This window comes from Nelumbo lutea, chromosome 6 (genome assembly GCF_056320005.1).
Source record: "Nelumbo lutea isolate HS-2025 chromosome 6, American lotus-T2T, whole genome shotgun sequence".
Taxonomy (NCBI): domain Eukaryota; kingdom Viridiplantae; phylum Streptophyta; class Magnoliopsida; order Proteales; family Nelumbonaceae; genus Nelumbo; species Nelumbo lutea.
The window spans coordinates 38188581-38206790 of record NC_142689.1 but is presented as its reverse complement, the minus strand read 5'-3'; the positions used below and the strand labels follow the sequence as shown (position 1 = coordinate 38206790).

Genomic DNA, 18210 nt, shown 5'->3' with positions numbered 1-18210 from the left:
GAGAAGTGAAAACCGAAAACCCTATTTCTTTAAGCGAGCGAGGCGAGACGTTGGAAGGATCGTCCATCAGATCAAAGGTGATTTGACAAATGTAGCCGTCCGATCATGAACGAAAAATGAGACATGGTCATCATAAAGCTGGCCCACCATCAACCCGGTTGATTTTGTAAAGTATAACCAATTGATGCTGCTACCGATTCACGGGATAAAAACTCGTATGTTTCGTTGGCCCAACAGTAGAAGTCCAATTCCTCGTTGCCTTGTCGTCATAGAAACCAATACTCGAAAATCAAGAAGCATTTTGGGCTTTTGTATGTCAGAGAATTGAAGCATACATACAGCAACTGATGGGCCCAGATAATGAAGGGGGTGGTGGGCCATCTCCGTGAGCGGTGGGAAATGGGATGATGGGATCCACATAGCTGTTTGCACATCAGATGCTAGAACTAGGTCAGGTAGCACGAGATTGATGGATAAGGTTGGAGAACTTGGAGTATATTGACAAAACCACTTGTTTGTGTGTGTGCTGTTGGTAACGTGCTTTTTACTCTGTGGTCTGACAGGCACACATGGTCCAGTGAAGGCCCAAAAAAAGAAATTCAATTCTTGTTCAACATCTTCAATTCTTCATTGACAGATGGGTTGTTCAACTTGAGCTTCAAGATCCATGCTCCATGAATGAAGCACATATGGTTGTCATAAGAGATAGGACCCTTGGATGCAAAGCAAAGAATGAAATAACCCACCACCATTTGCTTGATGTGGGTCCTCCAGTTGTATTATATTCGGATTGAGTGGGGGGGATTTAATCAGATGGTCAACCTTCTCATCAATTTTATTTGTATGTTTGATACTTGGTGACGAAGTTAACTTTTTACCAAACACTCCTGGATTGAGTGTTTAGTAAGGGGCGGATTCATAACCGCTGAAGTGACCGAAACAAGTCATTCGTTAAGTTTAGCCACTTATCAATTTCTTAAAAATCACATATTCAATTACATCTTTTCTTTTCCTTCTATTAGTGCAATCGGATTGGATTCAGCTGCATTCGATTCCATTTGTATCGGATTGTGTTTTAGTTTACAATTGCTGGATTAATTTTTAATCTAGTGGTTGATGTGAGATTAAGGCTTTTTCAGAGAAAATGGTGAAAAAAAATATAGAGTGCTTTTGGTGTGAGAGTGAGTTTTTCTCTTATTTTTGTTATTGGGGTTGAGAGGAAAGAGAGAACGGGTTGGTTTGGGCTGATTTGGGCTGCAAACTACAAGATACTTGTATTGTTCTTAATTTTTTTTCATAGTGAAGAACAGATTTTGTCTCTCTCATGGACGTAGGCGGTAAGGCCGAACCACGTAAATCTTTGAGTTCTTTGTGGCACACGCTTTTATTTGTCTTTGATTGGATTTTATCATTTTTGTTGATATTAGATTTCTCGTTATTGTTATTTCAAATACCTTGTGATTTTATACTGTGGGTGGTTATTGTGAAGCCCCACCAAATTAGTATTAAAGATCCTAGGTTAGTGTTTACAAGGTGTTTGTAAATTTGCTTAAGAGATAATGGCAGCAAAAGATATAGATTCTTAGTTCTAGATTAAGAGGTTTGATAGCAAAGGTAATTTTACTCTATGGCAAAGAAAGGTAAAGGACATCCTAGTTCAATAAGGCTTGACTAAAGCTTTGAAGGGAAAGGATAGGAAGCCAAAAGACATGAAGGATGCTGATTGGGAGAACATCGAGTCAAGGTGTGTTAGTACGATTCGGTTGCTCTTGGCTGATAACGTTATGTTTAACATTATGGAGGAAGATTCTGCACCAAAATTATGAGATAAGGTAAAAAAGCTTTATTTGGGAAGAAGCTTAATTACAAAGCTATATCTAAAGTGACAACTATACATAGGGGTGATCATGGGCTGGGCTAGGTCTGGTCGGGCTTTGCACTTATGATAATGGCTATACATTAGGCTAGGCTTGGCCAGGCCTGGGGTTTCGAGTTTGAAACATAAGCCTAGCTTAGGTCTACACGGGCCCAAGTCGGGTTGGGCTTGATTTTGGACTAATGTATTTCATATGTAAAACATTACATATAATATAAATTATACATGTCATGCTATAATATTTATAAATAAAATATATAATTTTATGTAAAATAACATATATATATGTATACATTATACACAAAATGTGTAAGTTTAAATATATGCGGGTTGGGTTGGGCTTGAAGTATTAAGCCCAAGCTTGACCCTAAAATTTGTAGGCATGGGCTTGATGTGGGCCCGGGCCCGAGCCGGGCCTAAACACAAAACCCATGCCCAAGCCTGGAACTTTCATGCTGGGCTTTGTGCGGGCTGAGTTGAAATGATCACCCTTAACTTTAAAGGATGAAGATGGAAGAAGATGAGAATCTCCTAGAACACTTAAATGCGTTCAACAGTATCTTAGATCAACTAGGGAAAATTGATGCCAAGGTGGAGAAAAAAGACAAGGCCCTTTTGCTTCTTACCTTACTTCCCGATTCATATGAAAACTTAGTGACAACATTATTGTATGGGAAAGATACAGTGAAACTGGAAGAAATTACTACATCTCCTTTATCTAATGAGGTTAGGAGGAAGCCCAAGTATGAGAGCAGGCAAGACACTACATTGTCATGATTGGAACGGATCGAAAAAGAAGGTCGTTTGATAGGGGATCTGAGAGCAATAGATTAAGGAAAAATGGCAAAGTACAGTGTTACAGATGCAAGGAATTTAGTCACATGAAGAAAGATTGTCCTACACGAAAAAGGAGTGGGGATGAATCCAAAAGTGTGGCAATTGCATCTGATGGACATTCTCATAGTTTCCAAAGGTATGTGTAATTTTTCTCCAAATGTGTGCGTTTTAGATTCTAGATGTTCTATGCATATTTGCTCAATGAAGGAATATTTTAATACGTTTCAAGAGAGAAAAACAGGTGGTCTCCTTGGGTGATGGATCTACATGTAACATCATGGGTGTTGGGACAATAAAAATCAAAATGTTTGATAGAGTGATTCACACTTTGGGTGGTGTGGCGTATGTCCAAAAAATGTATAGAAATCTAATATTACTTAGCTGATTAGACTCCAAGGGATGCAAGGTTTTTGCTACAGGTGGATCCATGGAAATCACACGTGGTGGTATAGTCCTAATGAATGGAGAAAAAAAAAACAAGGGTTTGTACCATCTAATTGGGAATACAGTGGTTCATAAGACTTCGACGGAATGTTGAAAACGGAATGCGCAATGTAGTGTGGCCACACGAAGTGTCTCTTTTATGGATAGAGAGTGGAGACAAGTATTGCAAAGGGATGCAAGGTTTTTGTTGCAAGTGGATCCATGAAAATCACACGTGGTGGTATAGTCCTAATGAAGGGAGAAAAAAAAAAGCAAGGGTTTGTATCATCTGATTGGGAATACAGTGGTTCACAAGACTTCGATGGAATGTTGGAAACGGAATGCGCAATGTAGTGTGGCCACACGAAATGTCTCTTTTATGGATAGAGAGTGGAGACAAGTATTGCAAGTTTCCAAGGTATAAAATGATGGTGAGAGGAAGATTCATGTTGGAAGAGATGAATGATCAAGGCCCTTCTCTGAAGTTAACTAAGATTGTTAGCTTAGGTATAATTACACAGGTACATTGGTCGTCTTGTTTGAATTAGGTGGAGTTAGGACAGAATGATTCAAATTATGTATAGTTGGTGACGTTTTATAAAGCCAATGGAAGGTTGCAGTATTTGCAAACAAGTGGAAGCACAAATGATATATCTCTAAGGTGGTTGAAAAATAAGCTAAGGTGGAGATTGCTGAGATTGTCTTATTTTACAACCACTGTATTAATTTTAATCTAATGGTTAGTGTGATTCCTCTTTATGTTAAAGGTTTTACATATAAAAGCTTTCTTCTGTATATAGGATTAAGGCTTTTCGGGAGAGAAGGGTGAGAGAAAAATACAGAGTGCTCTTGGTGTGAGAGTGAGTTTTTTTCTTGTTTTTATTCTTCGGGTTGAGAGGTAAGGGAGAATGGGTGTACAAGGGTTAAGGGTTGGTTTGGGCTGCAAGCCGCAAGGTACTTGTATTATTATCAGTTTTATTTCATAGTGAAGAACATATTTCATCTCTCTCAAATACGTAGGCGGTAAGGCTGCACTATGTAAATCTTTGAGTTCTTTGTGGTGCATGCTTTTATTTGTCTTTACTTGGATTTTATCATCTTTGCTATTATCAGATTTCTCATATTTATTATTTCAAATAGCTTGTGATTTTATATTGTGAGTGGTTGTTGTGAAACCCCAACAAAAGGTTTGGTAATTAGATTGAATCTCTCATATTATGGTTTTAGATCATATTGGTTTCTTTTTGGATTTTTTCAAAATTTGAAAGAAAGCGCGCCCATTCATTCCACATTATTACATGAAGGCAACTTTTATAATCAGAATCCGATCTATTTACGTGAATAGGATCACCCAAATTGAAGTAAATCGGATAGAGTCTAGGACTTTTTGGACTTGCACCGACTGAACAAAATTAACAAATCATGTTTGTTGCAAAAGCCAACACTACAAGCCTCCATGCAAAACATACGACTACTACATGAGTGGGACCAACCATACCCTCAAAAGTAGATCCCTGTAAATCCATCTACGGACTTTTGAAATGTAGTGTAAATATCTTTTACATTGTTGAAGTTATACATCGATAAGTTTAAAAGTTATGTTAGATATGTAAATGAAAGTCATATAGGTGCACATGACAAGGCTTAGGATTGTGCCATGTGGCATAGGCCAGATGAGATCCTGACCACCTATTTTTAATAATTTTTAACCATTTAATTGCAAGGTCAAGTATAAAAGGGGGTGCCCAATTTAAGGTAAATCCATCTTGTTCATTATTGTTCTCTAACTCTCTTGTTATCAAGAGACTTCGTCTCAGCCCTCGTTTTAAGCCTGATCTGACCCCCTCATACGTTTGATTAATCTGACCAACAGAGTCTTTACTCTTGGGATAACACCCAGGGTATCTGACATGCACTCTCTTGTTCTCAGGTTGGACACATTGACCCCAACCAAAAAAGCAAAATTGCCTTATTGCCCTAAGCCCCATCCTTAGTAGCAACAAATGTAAATATTGTAGTTAATATTTACATTAATTATCAATATAAAATTCAATGTAAGTGGAGTTTTACATTGATTTTCGATGTTTAATTATACTCCACCCAAGTGACTATAAAACTGGGCCAACACTGGCCCAGTATTTACATCACAAACAAATACAGCTTAAGGTTTAATAAGTTATAAACGTTTTCTTTTCTTTTCTTTTTTTTTTTAGATATGGATTGAAAGACTTTTTTTTTTTTATTTCATGGTCTCCACAACTAAGGACTGCCCATTACCCATAAGCCTCCAACCCTGGTGGTAATGGGATTTCATCCTAAATCTATCCTATACCTAACCAGAGAATTTATCAAATGAGTTATTGTAAGTTTTTTTTTTTTTCAAGCCACCATCAATTTGTATATGGATTGGAATACATTTTTACCTGAAAATCCATTTATAGAGGGTGCAGGTTTTCCTTTTTTTTTTTTTTTTCTTTTCTCTTATTTTTTATTTGGTGGAAGGGGGTCATGGGATACACAGCGGCGGACTCAAATTAGGCTTTTGTCTAACTTTTGAATGGACCTGCGTAAAGGCCCAAGCCCAAAGCAATGTAAAATGGTAACTCAGGTCATTGAGAAAACTTTACATCCTCTATAGATGTGAATGAAAATTCTTAACTCAGCTCAATCCCCACAGCAATGAAATTTCTTAATGAGTTTTACAAAAATCCTGTATGTGGTTGCAGTGCAATTTTATCTATATTAATACAAATACATGAGAGTGCAAATGAAAAGAATGCAAATTCTGATTTATTTGGATAGAAATAAGAGCCTAGAAGGAGCTACACAAAGCGGAAGTAGCTCAGCCCCAAACTTCTGATTTAATTTTGTTTTGGGTTTTACTTTATTCTGCTTCAAATCTTATTTTCATCTTGATATTGAACACAAACTTTATACTTTACATTGTGTACATGAGTTTGTACGAGTTTTTCATGAACTTTATTTGTGGGTGTGGGCATATTAGAATTGGAATCTATGCCTCAACAGTCAATAATGATCTTGACTCTTCACTCTCTCTCCCCTTTTTGTTTGTTTGTTTGAGGTGTAAAGTAATTTCTGCATTAACAAAATGGTCATGGAGCATATCTAGGTTGTCCTATCCACACAACACTAAAACCAACTAGAACTTTAGAACTTCAATTTTTGTTCTTGAGAACTTTTTATTTTTATGGCCAAAATTTTGAACATATTTTCAGAGTTGTGATTTGGAGCACATCTCATGTTTGACAAAAGGGGCACACCCCTAAGGGTGCTAGTCCAAAATCAATTTGGACGGATTGAATGGACCAATAAAACATATTGGATTGGACTAATCCGATCCAAAATATTTATTTGATTGGATTGGACCTGATTCGTCCATAACAAATTTATATAGGATTGGATTGGATTAAGCCAATATCTGGTCTATTGATATAAGATAAGAATATATGTGTTAATGGACAAGAAACCAATCTAAATCAAAATGAATTTAAACAGATTGGACGGTCCAGACATTGAATTGGACTGGTCCAAAACATTCATTGGATTAAATTGGACTTGATCCATTTATAATGGATTCACATTGAACTTGGATGGGATTGGACTAAATCCAGTCCAATTAACACCCCTACACACCCCTATTCATTACACCAAAATCACATGACACATGCCTTAGAAGATGAAAACCTTTTTTTTTTTTTAACTAAAGTTATATCCAGATTTTTCTTAATGAGTATTAAGAGGGGGATATAACCCGACCTCTTAAAAGATACACCGTACAAACTAGCTTAAATAAAAATTTAAAGAAAAAATTATAATTATACTGTGGGTTAAAGTTTTGGTTTAGTCTCGAAGACCTACGGATTTCTAAATGAGGCAAAACCGTTTGTCTTTGTTCTACATTAGACTTGATTTCAATCTTTCTCTTGTAGAGATAGAGATAGCTTCCGCACAATCCTTTTTTGCAAATGTTTCACTAGTCCATCTTCGGTTGGCTAAATTTAAGTTTTCTATTTCAAGTTCATATTCTAGCTCAGCATTGCCCATGCTACATCTTGACTAATCGCAAAACCATTCACCATGTCAAACACCTAGTGGGCATTCACAATTCCCATTAAGGGTGAGCAAATAGATTGGTTCTACCCTGAATTGAATGGAACCGATCTCCAATTGGCCTTGAAATGATCCTATTCAATTTGTTACGAGATAGGGTCTGGTTTTAAATTCTTGGAACTGACCCCATTCAGGCCGGTTTCAGGGTCTATGGGTTTACCCTACCTAAACAAATCCAGTGATTGACCTTGGTTGGCCTTTGGTGGAACTAGCCTTAGAATCGAACTTGTCTTGAAATAAACCACAAAACACTTTTGAGGCACTCATGGTTAGAAAGGCCATGGTCTCACTTGACCATTGAGTTACTTAAATGATTTGATCAATTATTTGCATTTCAATATTTGAATATATATAATAAGTAATGTAAAAGTTAATATTGACAAAATTTAAATTATAATGATAAGTTTTGAACCATACATTAATATATCATGATAATCTATATATTAAACTACTCAATTTCATCAATAAAGATAATGGAAGTTTTAAACTATATATTGTATTTATTGAAAATCAAGTTTTTAAAGAACATGCTTCATTTTATGTTTTTTGAAAGGGGATAGTAGAAATAGAACAGGTTCTAGTGTTCCACAAATAGACCCTGGAACCAACCCCAGAACTACCAAGTCTAGAATCAACCTTCACAAGGTAGGTCCCGATTCTAAAGACCTTAGAACTGACCCCAAAACCGCCAAGGCCAAAACCGACCTTCACAAGGTGGATCTCAATTCCAAGAACCTACCATGGAACCAAACTAAACCAACCCTTGCTCACCCTTAATTCCCATATTCTTTCATACTGCATTATAAGTTGCTACTACTACATGAACTCCATTACTTGTGTAGCTTATTTGTGAGTTGTCTCTCATTATTAGACTCCTACTGTAATCCAAAGTTCCAAACTCTTCGGACTACGCCTCTATTTATATTTGCACACAATATAATTATGAATACATTGAAATTCTTCATTCATGGAAATTGTTCATAGTATCAAAGCCTTGAAAAACTGAGTCCGGATCTCCTGTCCACCACAATTCCGCCCACGCTTATCTTAGTCATACATGGAGAACATCTCATCTTCTGCATAGTATTATACAAGGGGAGATGTTCCCAATTCACGGGGGGGTAGTGTATCGTGGATAGGTGTGGGCAGAGTTCACATGGGCAGGAGATTCAGAGTCTGAAAAACTTCCTTGAGATCTATAATCATGACAAACCAACACCAATCCAAATGCAACATTGGTGGTTGTAATTGAGATTTCCACCACAACATCGTTGCTCACTCTTTCTAGAACGAATCTTGCTAGCCTATTAACTATAAAGATGGATGGCAAAAATTATTTGTTGTGGAAGTTTCAAATCCACACCACACTTATTCGAGCAAAGCTCATCGGATCTGTCAATGGAACACATCCGTGTCCTCCCAAGATTTAGTAGAATAACTCGGAAGTAAACCCAACCTATTCTCTTTGGATCCAACAAGACCAACTGTTCCTCAGTTGGCTATTATTATTGCTTACAAAGCCGATTAATTAGTTGACAAGGTCTCTAGCAATGCTTAGACCTTAAGGCTGCGTTTGGAAACGATGCAAATAGAGTATAAATTCCGGTTTAAGGTAAATTTGCACTCTGGTTTACTTTTGTCTGTGTTTAGCAAAATTATATTTATGCATTGACAAATGACAGACCAATGCATATTTACATTGATTATAAGATGTAAAAGTACATCAATAAAAAAGAAGGAAAATTGTATTTAAGTGAGCGTTTGATAAAAAAAAAAGGATTATAGTTGATAAGGGCAACTTTTAGGTCTTATTATCAATAAAAATAATCTTTTTAACATAATTTCTAAAATATGATAACTTTTTTACAAATGTCATGAATCAATTGTGAGGTTCATTAAGAAATATTGGAATTGACATCCAGGTGAGAGATACCATCACTGATTAATGGGCTATTTTCCTTTTCCACAGGCACTTGGTTTTCTCCTAGTCCCATTTAAAATAGCTGTGCTGAAAATTTCATTAAGTTGGTCTACATGAATGTGGCCTCTAAAACCAATATTTCCAAATCTTAAACCAGTGTTTTCAAACATCATTGATCTGGATGGTCGGACTAGGCAACTGGTGAAGGTTATTAACCTGAAGGATGACCAGGTCCTGGGCTTTGACATCGTCATACTGGAAAAACCACTGACGTCCAGGTCTGTTTTCTAAACAATTATGCAATAATGTGTTCACATTATTTGGAAAATAAATGTGACAAGGGATTCCTATATTCCGAAAAAAGAGAAACCATTGGGCTTATGGGCTTTAAAAGGCTAGAACCCCAAGTTCCATACCTACCAATAATGAAATAAAACCGATCAGGAGCCAATGAACGAGGAGACGTCACAACTCACAACCACTGACAGAGGGTATGTAAGTATACTTTTAGGTAAAAAAGGATACACGTTTGAACCGTCTCTTTAGAACTGCTTGACCACGGATCATGGTTTTCAGAACCAGACCTGACCAGTTCGTTGTCCGGGTCGATTTTAAAAACCTTGTCACGGATCATCCATTATCCCCATATTTTTCATAAATATTCTTTGACTAATCGAAGCGCTGAGGATTTGAGGGGTACAATTTGGTTGATAGCAATGGCCAATGGCATCAGGGAATCATCTATCTAGATAAAGAACAAAAAGACGATGCTTAACATAACAAATCCTTCCTTTGGTAATTTCAAAACTTTTCTGATCAGTCGATATAATACAAAGATAATTGCTTTTGCCATGAATGAAGATCTAAATTTTCTTCATCATGCAAACATTTCCATGGAGTAGAGAACAAAAAATAAACATCTAGACAAAAGAAAAGAAAAGAGGAAAAATTAAAATGGGTAAAGAAAACAGTATTACAAGTATATTCCAGATTTACAGTATGTTAGCTTCGATGCAATTATGAGGATATCACAAGCTCAGCCCATGCCAAAGGAGATTCCTTCAGATTGGCAGATACTGATACATCAATCCTGTTCTCCAGTATAGGGCACAACTCCTCCATGGATGGCCTTTTGTTGGGATCTGACTGAATACAGAGGCTAGCAACCTCACATACAGCTTTTAGATCATCGTATCTAAAATGTCTCAATTCAGGATCCACAAGGTAGGATATTACTTCTGGCAGCTCTAGATACTCCTTAGCCTGCAGAAGAGAGAAATATAACTTATAAAAAGTAAATAACATGCTTACTATAATTGCTTGAGATGACATATAATCAAGTAGAACTTATCCAAGTTGACTGAGCTGTTTTAAAAGTACAATTAGGCATGTCAAATCTAGTCATACGAATATAGTGAATTCTTAGTGATTGTAATATTAAATCAAATAGACATTCAAGTCTCCTCAGGTCAAGTTTCACGTAGATCAAGCTGCTTTTTCCTCAGCCCTGTATAGATAATAGCCTAATACACATCTCAGAAAATGTTCAGTGAGAGAATGATGGTATCAACAATTGTTTCATGAAGATAGGAGGCATTATGGACCTCCTACTAGTAAGTAGATATTTTGTAAGACAATGAAGTCATGTATACACCAAGTAAGCAGAAAGGAAAGAACCAACAGCATTGATCAACAACAATTAGATGGAAAAAGATGGGTACCTACAAATACTCAAATCCTGAATAGTTTCTTACCCAATCTACCAAGCATCCTCTGTCTTTGCAGTATGGAGGTCTCCCACTGATTATTTCTAGTAAGAGTACTCCAAAAGCAAATATGTTGCCTTGGACATCGAGATGTCGTTTATCTAGAGAATCTGGAAGACTACATAAAGAACCTACATTGCTCAAGGAACCTGAGTTCTTTTCTGATCTTTCAAGTACTGCCTTCCAGCTTTCAAAATCAACCAGCTGCAGGTTAAATGGATAGGGAGTCATCATAAGTAGAATTTTTTATAAAGAAAAATTGAATTAAATTACAAAAAACCAACTCTAGTTGTCAATAAATGTAAAGTGTTTCAATGCTGAAGATCTGAAAACCCATGCTATAGGTTTTCTCACTTGTAACTAGTAATGACAACCTTGGCATACATGATGCCCGAATATGAGAAATGAGCTCTGATTCCATTTCCTAAGATCCCATGGGCAGCCCATTTAATAAATTTTATCATGCATTTACCTTTAGTTTTTGAAGCTAAGCGACATTTCTCAATACTGACATCTTTCCAAGTTTAACTGAACTTCTAAAAAATATGGATTTTCTATAGCATGAATTGTTAATGCATACAAATCTTCATATTTTAAAACTGTTAATTTTATGAAGTGCTATGCAAGTATCCATGCAGGATTAGGTGTTGTATTGGGTGCTTATTGTGTCTGACAGTGATACTCTATGCATGGATAGATATCCAGGTATCAAAGCTTAGCGTTGTAGTGTTCAATCCCATGTAAAGACCTGGAGACGAAGCCCTTTTCTTTCTTGTTCTCCCCTTGATATCTGTTTATTTTAATGAAATAAGTGTGGAAAAACAATTTCTCTCTAAAATATTATGCTACACTTTCATCCCTTTTACAATGAAAACCTTGCTTTCCAGTTCTACATCAAAACAAATGCATCATTAACAAAAAAGAACAGAAAAACTGACCTATAAGTCACACCTCAAACGACTGAAACCAGGTAATCTAAAAGTCAAGACTTTGGTCAAGTCAAACAAGTTTTTCAGGTTAAGGTCCTTCTTGTTCTATTAATTGATGTTAACCAGTGCAGTTTACTTTTTCAGACTCGGTATTCCCTAGTGCTCTTTCTGCTAATAGAAATGATTGATAACTCTTAAGCACTTTGTTAAGTAATAAAGAACACTCCATTTTCTGATTTGGAAATGGAGGACTATGTCCTAATCACATGTTGGCTACCTTCAGTACTTAAGTTAACAAAATTTAAAATTACACCTTTCTTTTTATCATCATCTATTCTTTTTTACTGGAGCCACTTATTTATTGTGTATGAACATCATATTCTATGTGCATTTGTTTAATATTTCACAATTACTGGAAATAAATTACATGCCATGTTGAAATCTAATCATGTTACTTTTATCTTCATGGAGTCACACTTCCAGATGCTAAGGAAAAATGGAAATAAGTTCATCTATTGAAATCTTGAAATGACCCCACTTCTGTCATTCCTTGGCAACTGGAAATGGTCCCATTTTAGATGGAAAACTGCTCTCAAAAGTAATGGAAAACCACAAGATATTTGTCCTGGTGTCATCCAAATATGGTGAAGAATTATCACCATTATAATGCAAACACTTGCTTGGCATGCCTTCCTGCACGACCCTATGATCACCATTGTCTATAGATTGTTACCTATGTTTATTAAATATGTAAAATAAAGAAACACAGAAATATATTCATCCATGTAATACTATGTACTGCAAATTATGCTCACTAGCATGCCATGTTATATGAGCATGCACACATTTTGGGCATGATAGACCAGATCCTTTTATCTAGAATGTACCCAGGTGAGCTTTACAGCCAAGTTGATTGTGAATAACTGAAAATTAGTCAATGCCAAGGACCAAAGTGATCCACCTAAAGATTGCAACCTGTAAACACACACACACACACACACACACACATGAATAAGCAATATAGACATGCATATCATTTTTTCCTTCTATTTACATATCATTTAATGTTTTGGTTTTTTGATTATCTATTCATGGATCTACTGTGCTGCTTTGTGTCATTCACCCCAGCCTTAATTTTCCATGGTTATCTTGTCAAAGAAGAAGAAGACAGAGAGAACATCCCTACTTATGTTTTAGAATAGTTCTGTAGAGGGGACATTTTTTTGTCCCAAAAAGATGGGGAGAGTGAAAGGCATATTAGCATCAGCACAATATTTTTCTAATGCTTGGGCCATTGCCTGACATAAGGTGATTGAAATGCCTGTGCTTGCCCAGGCACCTTGGTTACATTAACTTTGGGTTCTCAATGACCAGTGCATTAGATACCTTCAATCAATGCCAGTTCCATTGTTATATAGATTAAATTCTTTCTGGTTTTAGCAAACAGTAAACACAATTGAACCCCTTGACCTAGTCTTGTCTGTGGGTTCAATTTGACTACTTCATTCACAACCTTACTTTTAAAAGTGCTCCGAGCATACCTTTGGAGAGAAATCTTCTGTAAGATAGATAGAACTGGAATTTAGCTCAGATATTGAAAATGGAGGCTCAAGTTCTGTGTGCAGATATCTTAGGCCACGAGCAATGCCTATAATAATTTTCATGCGTCGAGTCCAAGACAACTGAGATTCTTCACCATCTGCATTCAAAACTCTATATTTAAGCAACAAAAAATTGCAAGTGAATAACTTCTCCATTTGTAAGGGAGGTGGGGTATGGGGGAGGGCTGACTTACAATGGAGATGCTCATAGAGTGTCCCATTTGATGCATATTCAAAGACTAGCATCCTTGAAAATGGGTTGTTCTCCCTGCAATATCCCAGTAATTTTCCAGTATTCTCATGATCTAGTCTTGCTAAATCTGCCACCTGAAGCATGAGATAATTAAGGAATATGGAATCCTCTCTTTTTATAATTCCAAAATCTAAAACTGTTAGGTGCCTCCATTGTTTTCTGGTATAGAATTCATTTGTCCTTAAAAGTTATTAGCTAGTTAAAGTTTACAAGCTAATGGTCAAAAAAGAGGAATTACCTCTCTCTGAAAATAAAGCTCAAGATACCCTGTCCAGTTTTCTTCCTTGATGCCAAGTGATATCACAGCAATCTCTGGACCACCTTTCGTGGTGCCTTTATAGACTAAGCTGTCTGGGGAGGATCCAATGATATTGCTAAAATCCTCACAGGCTACTTCGAGCTCCTGTCTGCTAAATCTCAACACATCCTTCAGCATCTCTGAATCTATGAGGCAACCAGATAACCAAAACAATTAATCAGAGTGTATACCTTGAGAAGGCACATAAGAAACATAAGACATGGATGAAACAAAAATTGCATTGACAGACTAACCTATGTATATTGCCATGCTATCCTTCCCATTTGATGTTTTCTTCCAAGGGATTATGACAGGGGATTTCCCTTTGCATCTTTTAACAGCGGTAACAATAGCAAAGAGAAAGAAGATACCTGAAAGGGTTCCTGTTACAATTTCTAGAGCTAGCAACCAGGCAGGTCTATGATGAATAGGTTCAGGATGCCGGTGTTTTGAGTTGGTTTCTGCAAGAAAGTCATTAACAACCCTGCTTTATTTCAACAACCACATATAAAGAAAGGTCAAATGAAAGAACATGCATAAACCCAATATTTATACAACCACAGTTATGTTTCAAAAATTGAGAACTAAAAAAAAAGATGAATCAATGGTTCAAATGAAGTAGAGGGGCGTAAAATTACATATTTAAATCTGACATGGACTTTGATAAACTGAAGTGACTGTCAGATATTTCAAAGGGCTAGGTCAAGTTGAAATTGCATTTATTAGATTTTTGTAGGAATAGGCAATACGAAGACTTTTGGTTTGTTTAGCCTGACTTGTGCTTCTCTTGGGGCTCTGTATAATATTATGCACTTGAGTGGTGTAGTCTTTACTTTTCTTTACTATGATAATCACTTGGTATCTATAGTTTCATTAAATTTGGAAGTTCAGTAGCCATACACTTGAAAGATACGCACCACATTGTGAAGCGGAACGCTGTTTAACATTTTTTTCTTGGAAGCAGTTCCCCTGAAAGCTTGTTCTGTAGAAAATTTAACAAGAGTAAGAATGCTTCCAGAACAAACAGAAATTTAATAACAAATGCTTAGATAAAATACCTTGGAAGATGATCCAGGCACCGTGGTATTCTCCCAACAAAGAAGTTGTATGAGAAATCTGCATTGTTTAGCCGATATAAACAGCAAAAGCCAGTGGACTGAGATAGAGATCTATGAAATTTAAACAGGACAATCGTGTCATTAGAATTCCATGAACAAAACATACAAAGACGTATTACCCAAAAAATAAAGAAATACAAAGAAGAAATTGATGTACAATGAGTGGAAATTGATTTTTTAATATTTTTAGGTGCACAAACCCATGATTTCTTGTGTTTTCACATCTACTTATGTGCTTCAGATGTATGTCTTTTTGGTATGCCAGAGGAACATCTGGTCAGATGTATCATGTTTAATTAATTTGACATTTATATTCAATAAATTGTTATAATTCCATGCCTGAATTGCAAGCAGACATGTTACAGACTTATATTTTACTTTATCCAGAACTTTAAATTTTCCTGCTTTTCTGATAAGCATCCACCATTTTGATACTAAACAGAGCCACAAATGAAGAAAATCTCCAAGTATTATGAATCTGAAACCCGAAACTCTGAATTGGGACTATCCACCAGTCAAACAAATCAGTTAAGCAAATGCAACTTATTTAAATCTAGTTGAAATGGATAGCAGATTCTCTGAGAAATCCAACAGGTTCTGCAATAATCTATGATAGACATGTTGGACCAATTCCTAGACATAATCTTCGATGCTATAGCCTTATAAATGCAGAATAGAATACAAAGCAAGAAATTATGTAAATAAGTTAAAACGGTGAGGCAACAAGAGTCCATAAGTAAACAACAAACCATGATACTCATCAAAAGAGCATGTAGCATAAACTGAAAGCACCAAAAGCACCAAATAAATGCCTTTAATAAGACTCAAAAGGAGACTATTCTACTTACAACTCATGCATCTTAGACGTAACGTTTGAGTCACTACTTCCAGGGACAGTTCCTTTAAGTTTATTCCTTTCCAACCGCACTTCCACGAGATTCCTCAAGTTTCCAAACTCAGGAGGCAAACTCCCGGTCAACCCATTAGACTGAATGTTTCTGCAGCAGCAAAAGGAAATGGAGTAAGTCAGAGTAAGTTTTATAACATGAACTCGATCCTTTGAACAGGTAATGCCTGACCAGTTGCAAGGATCTGGATCGAGGGAGTTCCAACTTGACAAAACCCGGGAAGGGTCCTCATATATAGCTTGTTTGAATGCCGTAAGAGCCGAAACTGTGTAAATTAAAGAGAGCGAAAAAAAACATAAGAAAATTTCAGTAAAACAATTAGACCCAAAACAGGTTTCTTCTGGCAAGTAATACAAACACAAATCAAAGCAAATAATTGCATTAAATAAAAAAAAAAGCAAAATGTACATGAAAATTTTCATGGAAAAAGTTAAATAAATTCAACAGTAGTGTAGACATTATCCAGAAGAGTGTCCACCGTAGTTCATAATTGGAAAGAAGCGAGCTTAGAGTCGACAAAACTCGACATCGCAAGAAAGGAAAGAACAAAATATACCTTCATTATAAGCCAACGAACTAGAAGACGCGAAAAGAAGTCCCGAAAAAACACAAAGAAGCTGAAAAGACCCAAATGATCCCATCTTGTCCGCAACTGTCTATACTCTCTGCCTCTCAGTTTTCTTTCAAGAATACGAGGTTCTTACAGAAACCCAGAAACGGGAAAGAGCCATCAAAGCTAGAAACTATGAAAAAACCAAAAAAAAAAAAACACTAAAATGGAGATGAATTTGTCGACAAACAAAAACAATGATCTTCAACCCCTGCTTCTACAACTTCCATGATATAGAAGAGGATGTGAATACCGAGCGCAAAGACCAAAGAGAGAAAAGCTGTGAAGACTGAAAGAGAGCAAGCTTGTGAGATTTTTGAAAGACAAAGGAGATAAAGAAGGGAGAAAGTGAGCGATGCAACGTGGGATGTTTTTATTTCATTGTTTTTGTTTGGTTTTAATTGGCGGTTTTGCATTTTTGATTTCATGTTTTTGTTACTTTTTGAGTTTTGTGGGTCGTACCTTTTTATTTATTTATTTATTTTCATAGGTGCTAATGATTGTAATTAATTACTTACCTTAGGAGTTTCTCCTTAAATGGGAACAATTAAAATCTCGCGACATTAAAACGAGAAATCATAAGTTGGAATTTGAAAGTTGAAAACAAATGGAGATAACTGTCTGATGAAAAGACACAGATGGGATCTGAGAATCAGGAATGCTTACATGAATCAGATATTCAGATCCCACAGTGGCACAGAGAAGATCTGATAAAGTGATAAGAGAAAGAGTGTTATTTATCGTCAAAATATCACGAAATGATTTAAAGATCGGGGAGGGTTGGTTAGCTGTCAATTAAGAGGTCGGTGAGTTCACACCTTTCACTGCGGAATTGCACAGTAAATTATTTATTATTTACCGATTACCGTCTCTCAAATTTCAATCCCTATTTATTAATTTATTACCGGCCTGGATGGAATACGGATTTTTTTTGGCAGATAAGATGGAATATGGATTGGGCCACTCCCGTTTGTACCATTTGGTTCACGGGTATAGGGAGTCAGTAACTGTTTGGTTGGAAAGAATTGAAAACCATTCTGATCCTTGTGGAAACAAACATACCTATTAATTGACCCAAACGGTCACTCCCGTTTGTACTCTGTTTGAACCAAATATATCCTTAGCCATGGTTTTAAAAAATGATTTGGAAAGAAACGGTTTGATCGTCCTGTTCAAACAGATAACCTGTTTTGATAATAAAAATTAAAAAATAAAAATAAAAACAAATTGACAGGTCAATGGTTCGACTGCCTTTGACCGATTCAACGATTTGTGGCCAAAGACAGAGTTTAAAGTAAAACAAAACCAGTTGTTTAAACGGTTCTTGAGCCGAATGGTCTGATCATCTGGGTCAATGACAGTTCGAAAACCATACTCTTAGCAATTATAAATCTAGTTAATTATATTTTAAAGTAAAAAAAAAAAACCCTCGTACTCCATGAGTTATGCTTAAATCCATGTCAAGGGTAACTTACAATTAAACCAATTTGGGGTATTGACATCTGAATGAATTGGATAATAAAGCTATTGAACGAATTT

At 36.2% G+C, this 18210-nt stretch overlaps 1 protein-coding gene across 2 annotated transcripts; it reads right to left on the bottom strand.

Annotated features, from left to right (window-relative positions):
- Window positions 1–9959: 9959 nt before the first annotated feature.
- Window positions 9960–17064, bottom strand: LOC148848620 (putative LRR receptor-like serine/threonine-protein kinase At1g63430). 2 transcript variants are annotated; one of them, XM_088952147.1, is made up of 10 exons: window positions 16618–17064; window positions 16002–16326; window positions 15094–15204; window positions 14953–15017; window positions 14290–14496; window positions 13976–14181; window positions 13679–13811; window positions 13425–13582; window positions 10943–11158; window positions 9960–10451 (listed from the first exon to the last, which is right to left on the bottom strand). In XM_088952147.1, the coding sequence occupies exons 1-10, from the start codon at window positions 16700–16702 to the stop codon at window positions 10206–10208; spliced, it is 1752 nt and encodes a 583-aa protein (XP_088808273.1). In that variant the 5' UTR covers window positions 16703–17064; the 3' UTR covers window positions 9960–10205. The 2 variants fall into 2 exon arrangements, with proteins under 2 accessions (XP_088808273.1, XP_088808274.1); XM_088952148.1 differs by having other exon boundaries at window positions 14407–14496; window positions 16618–17061.
- Window positions 17065–18210: the final 1146 nt, after the last annotated feature.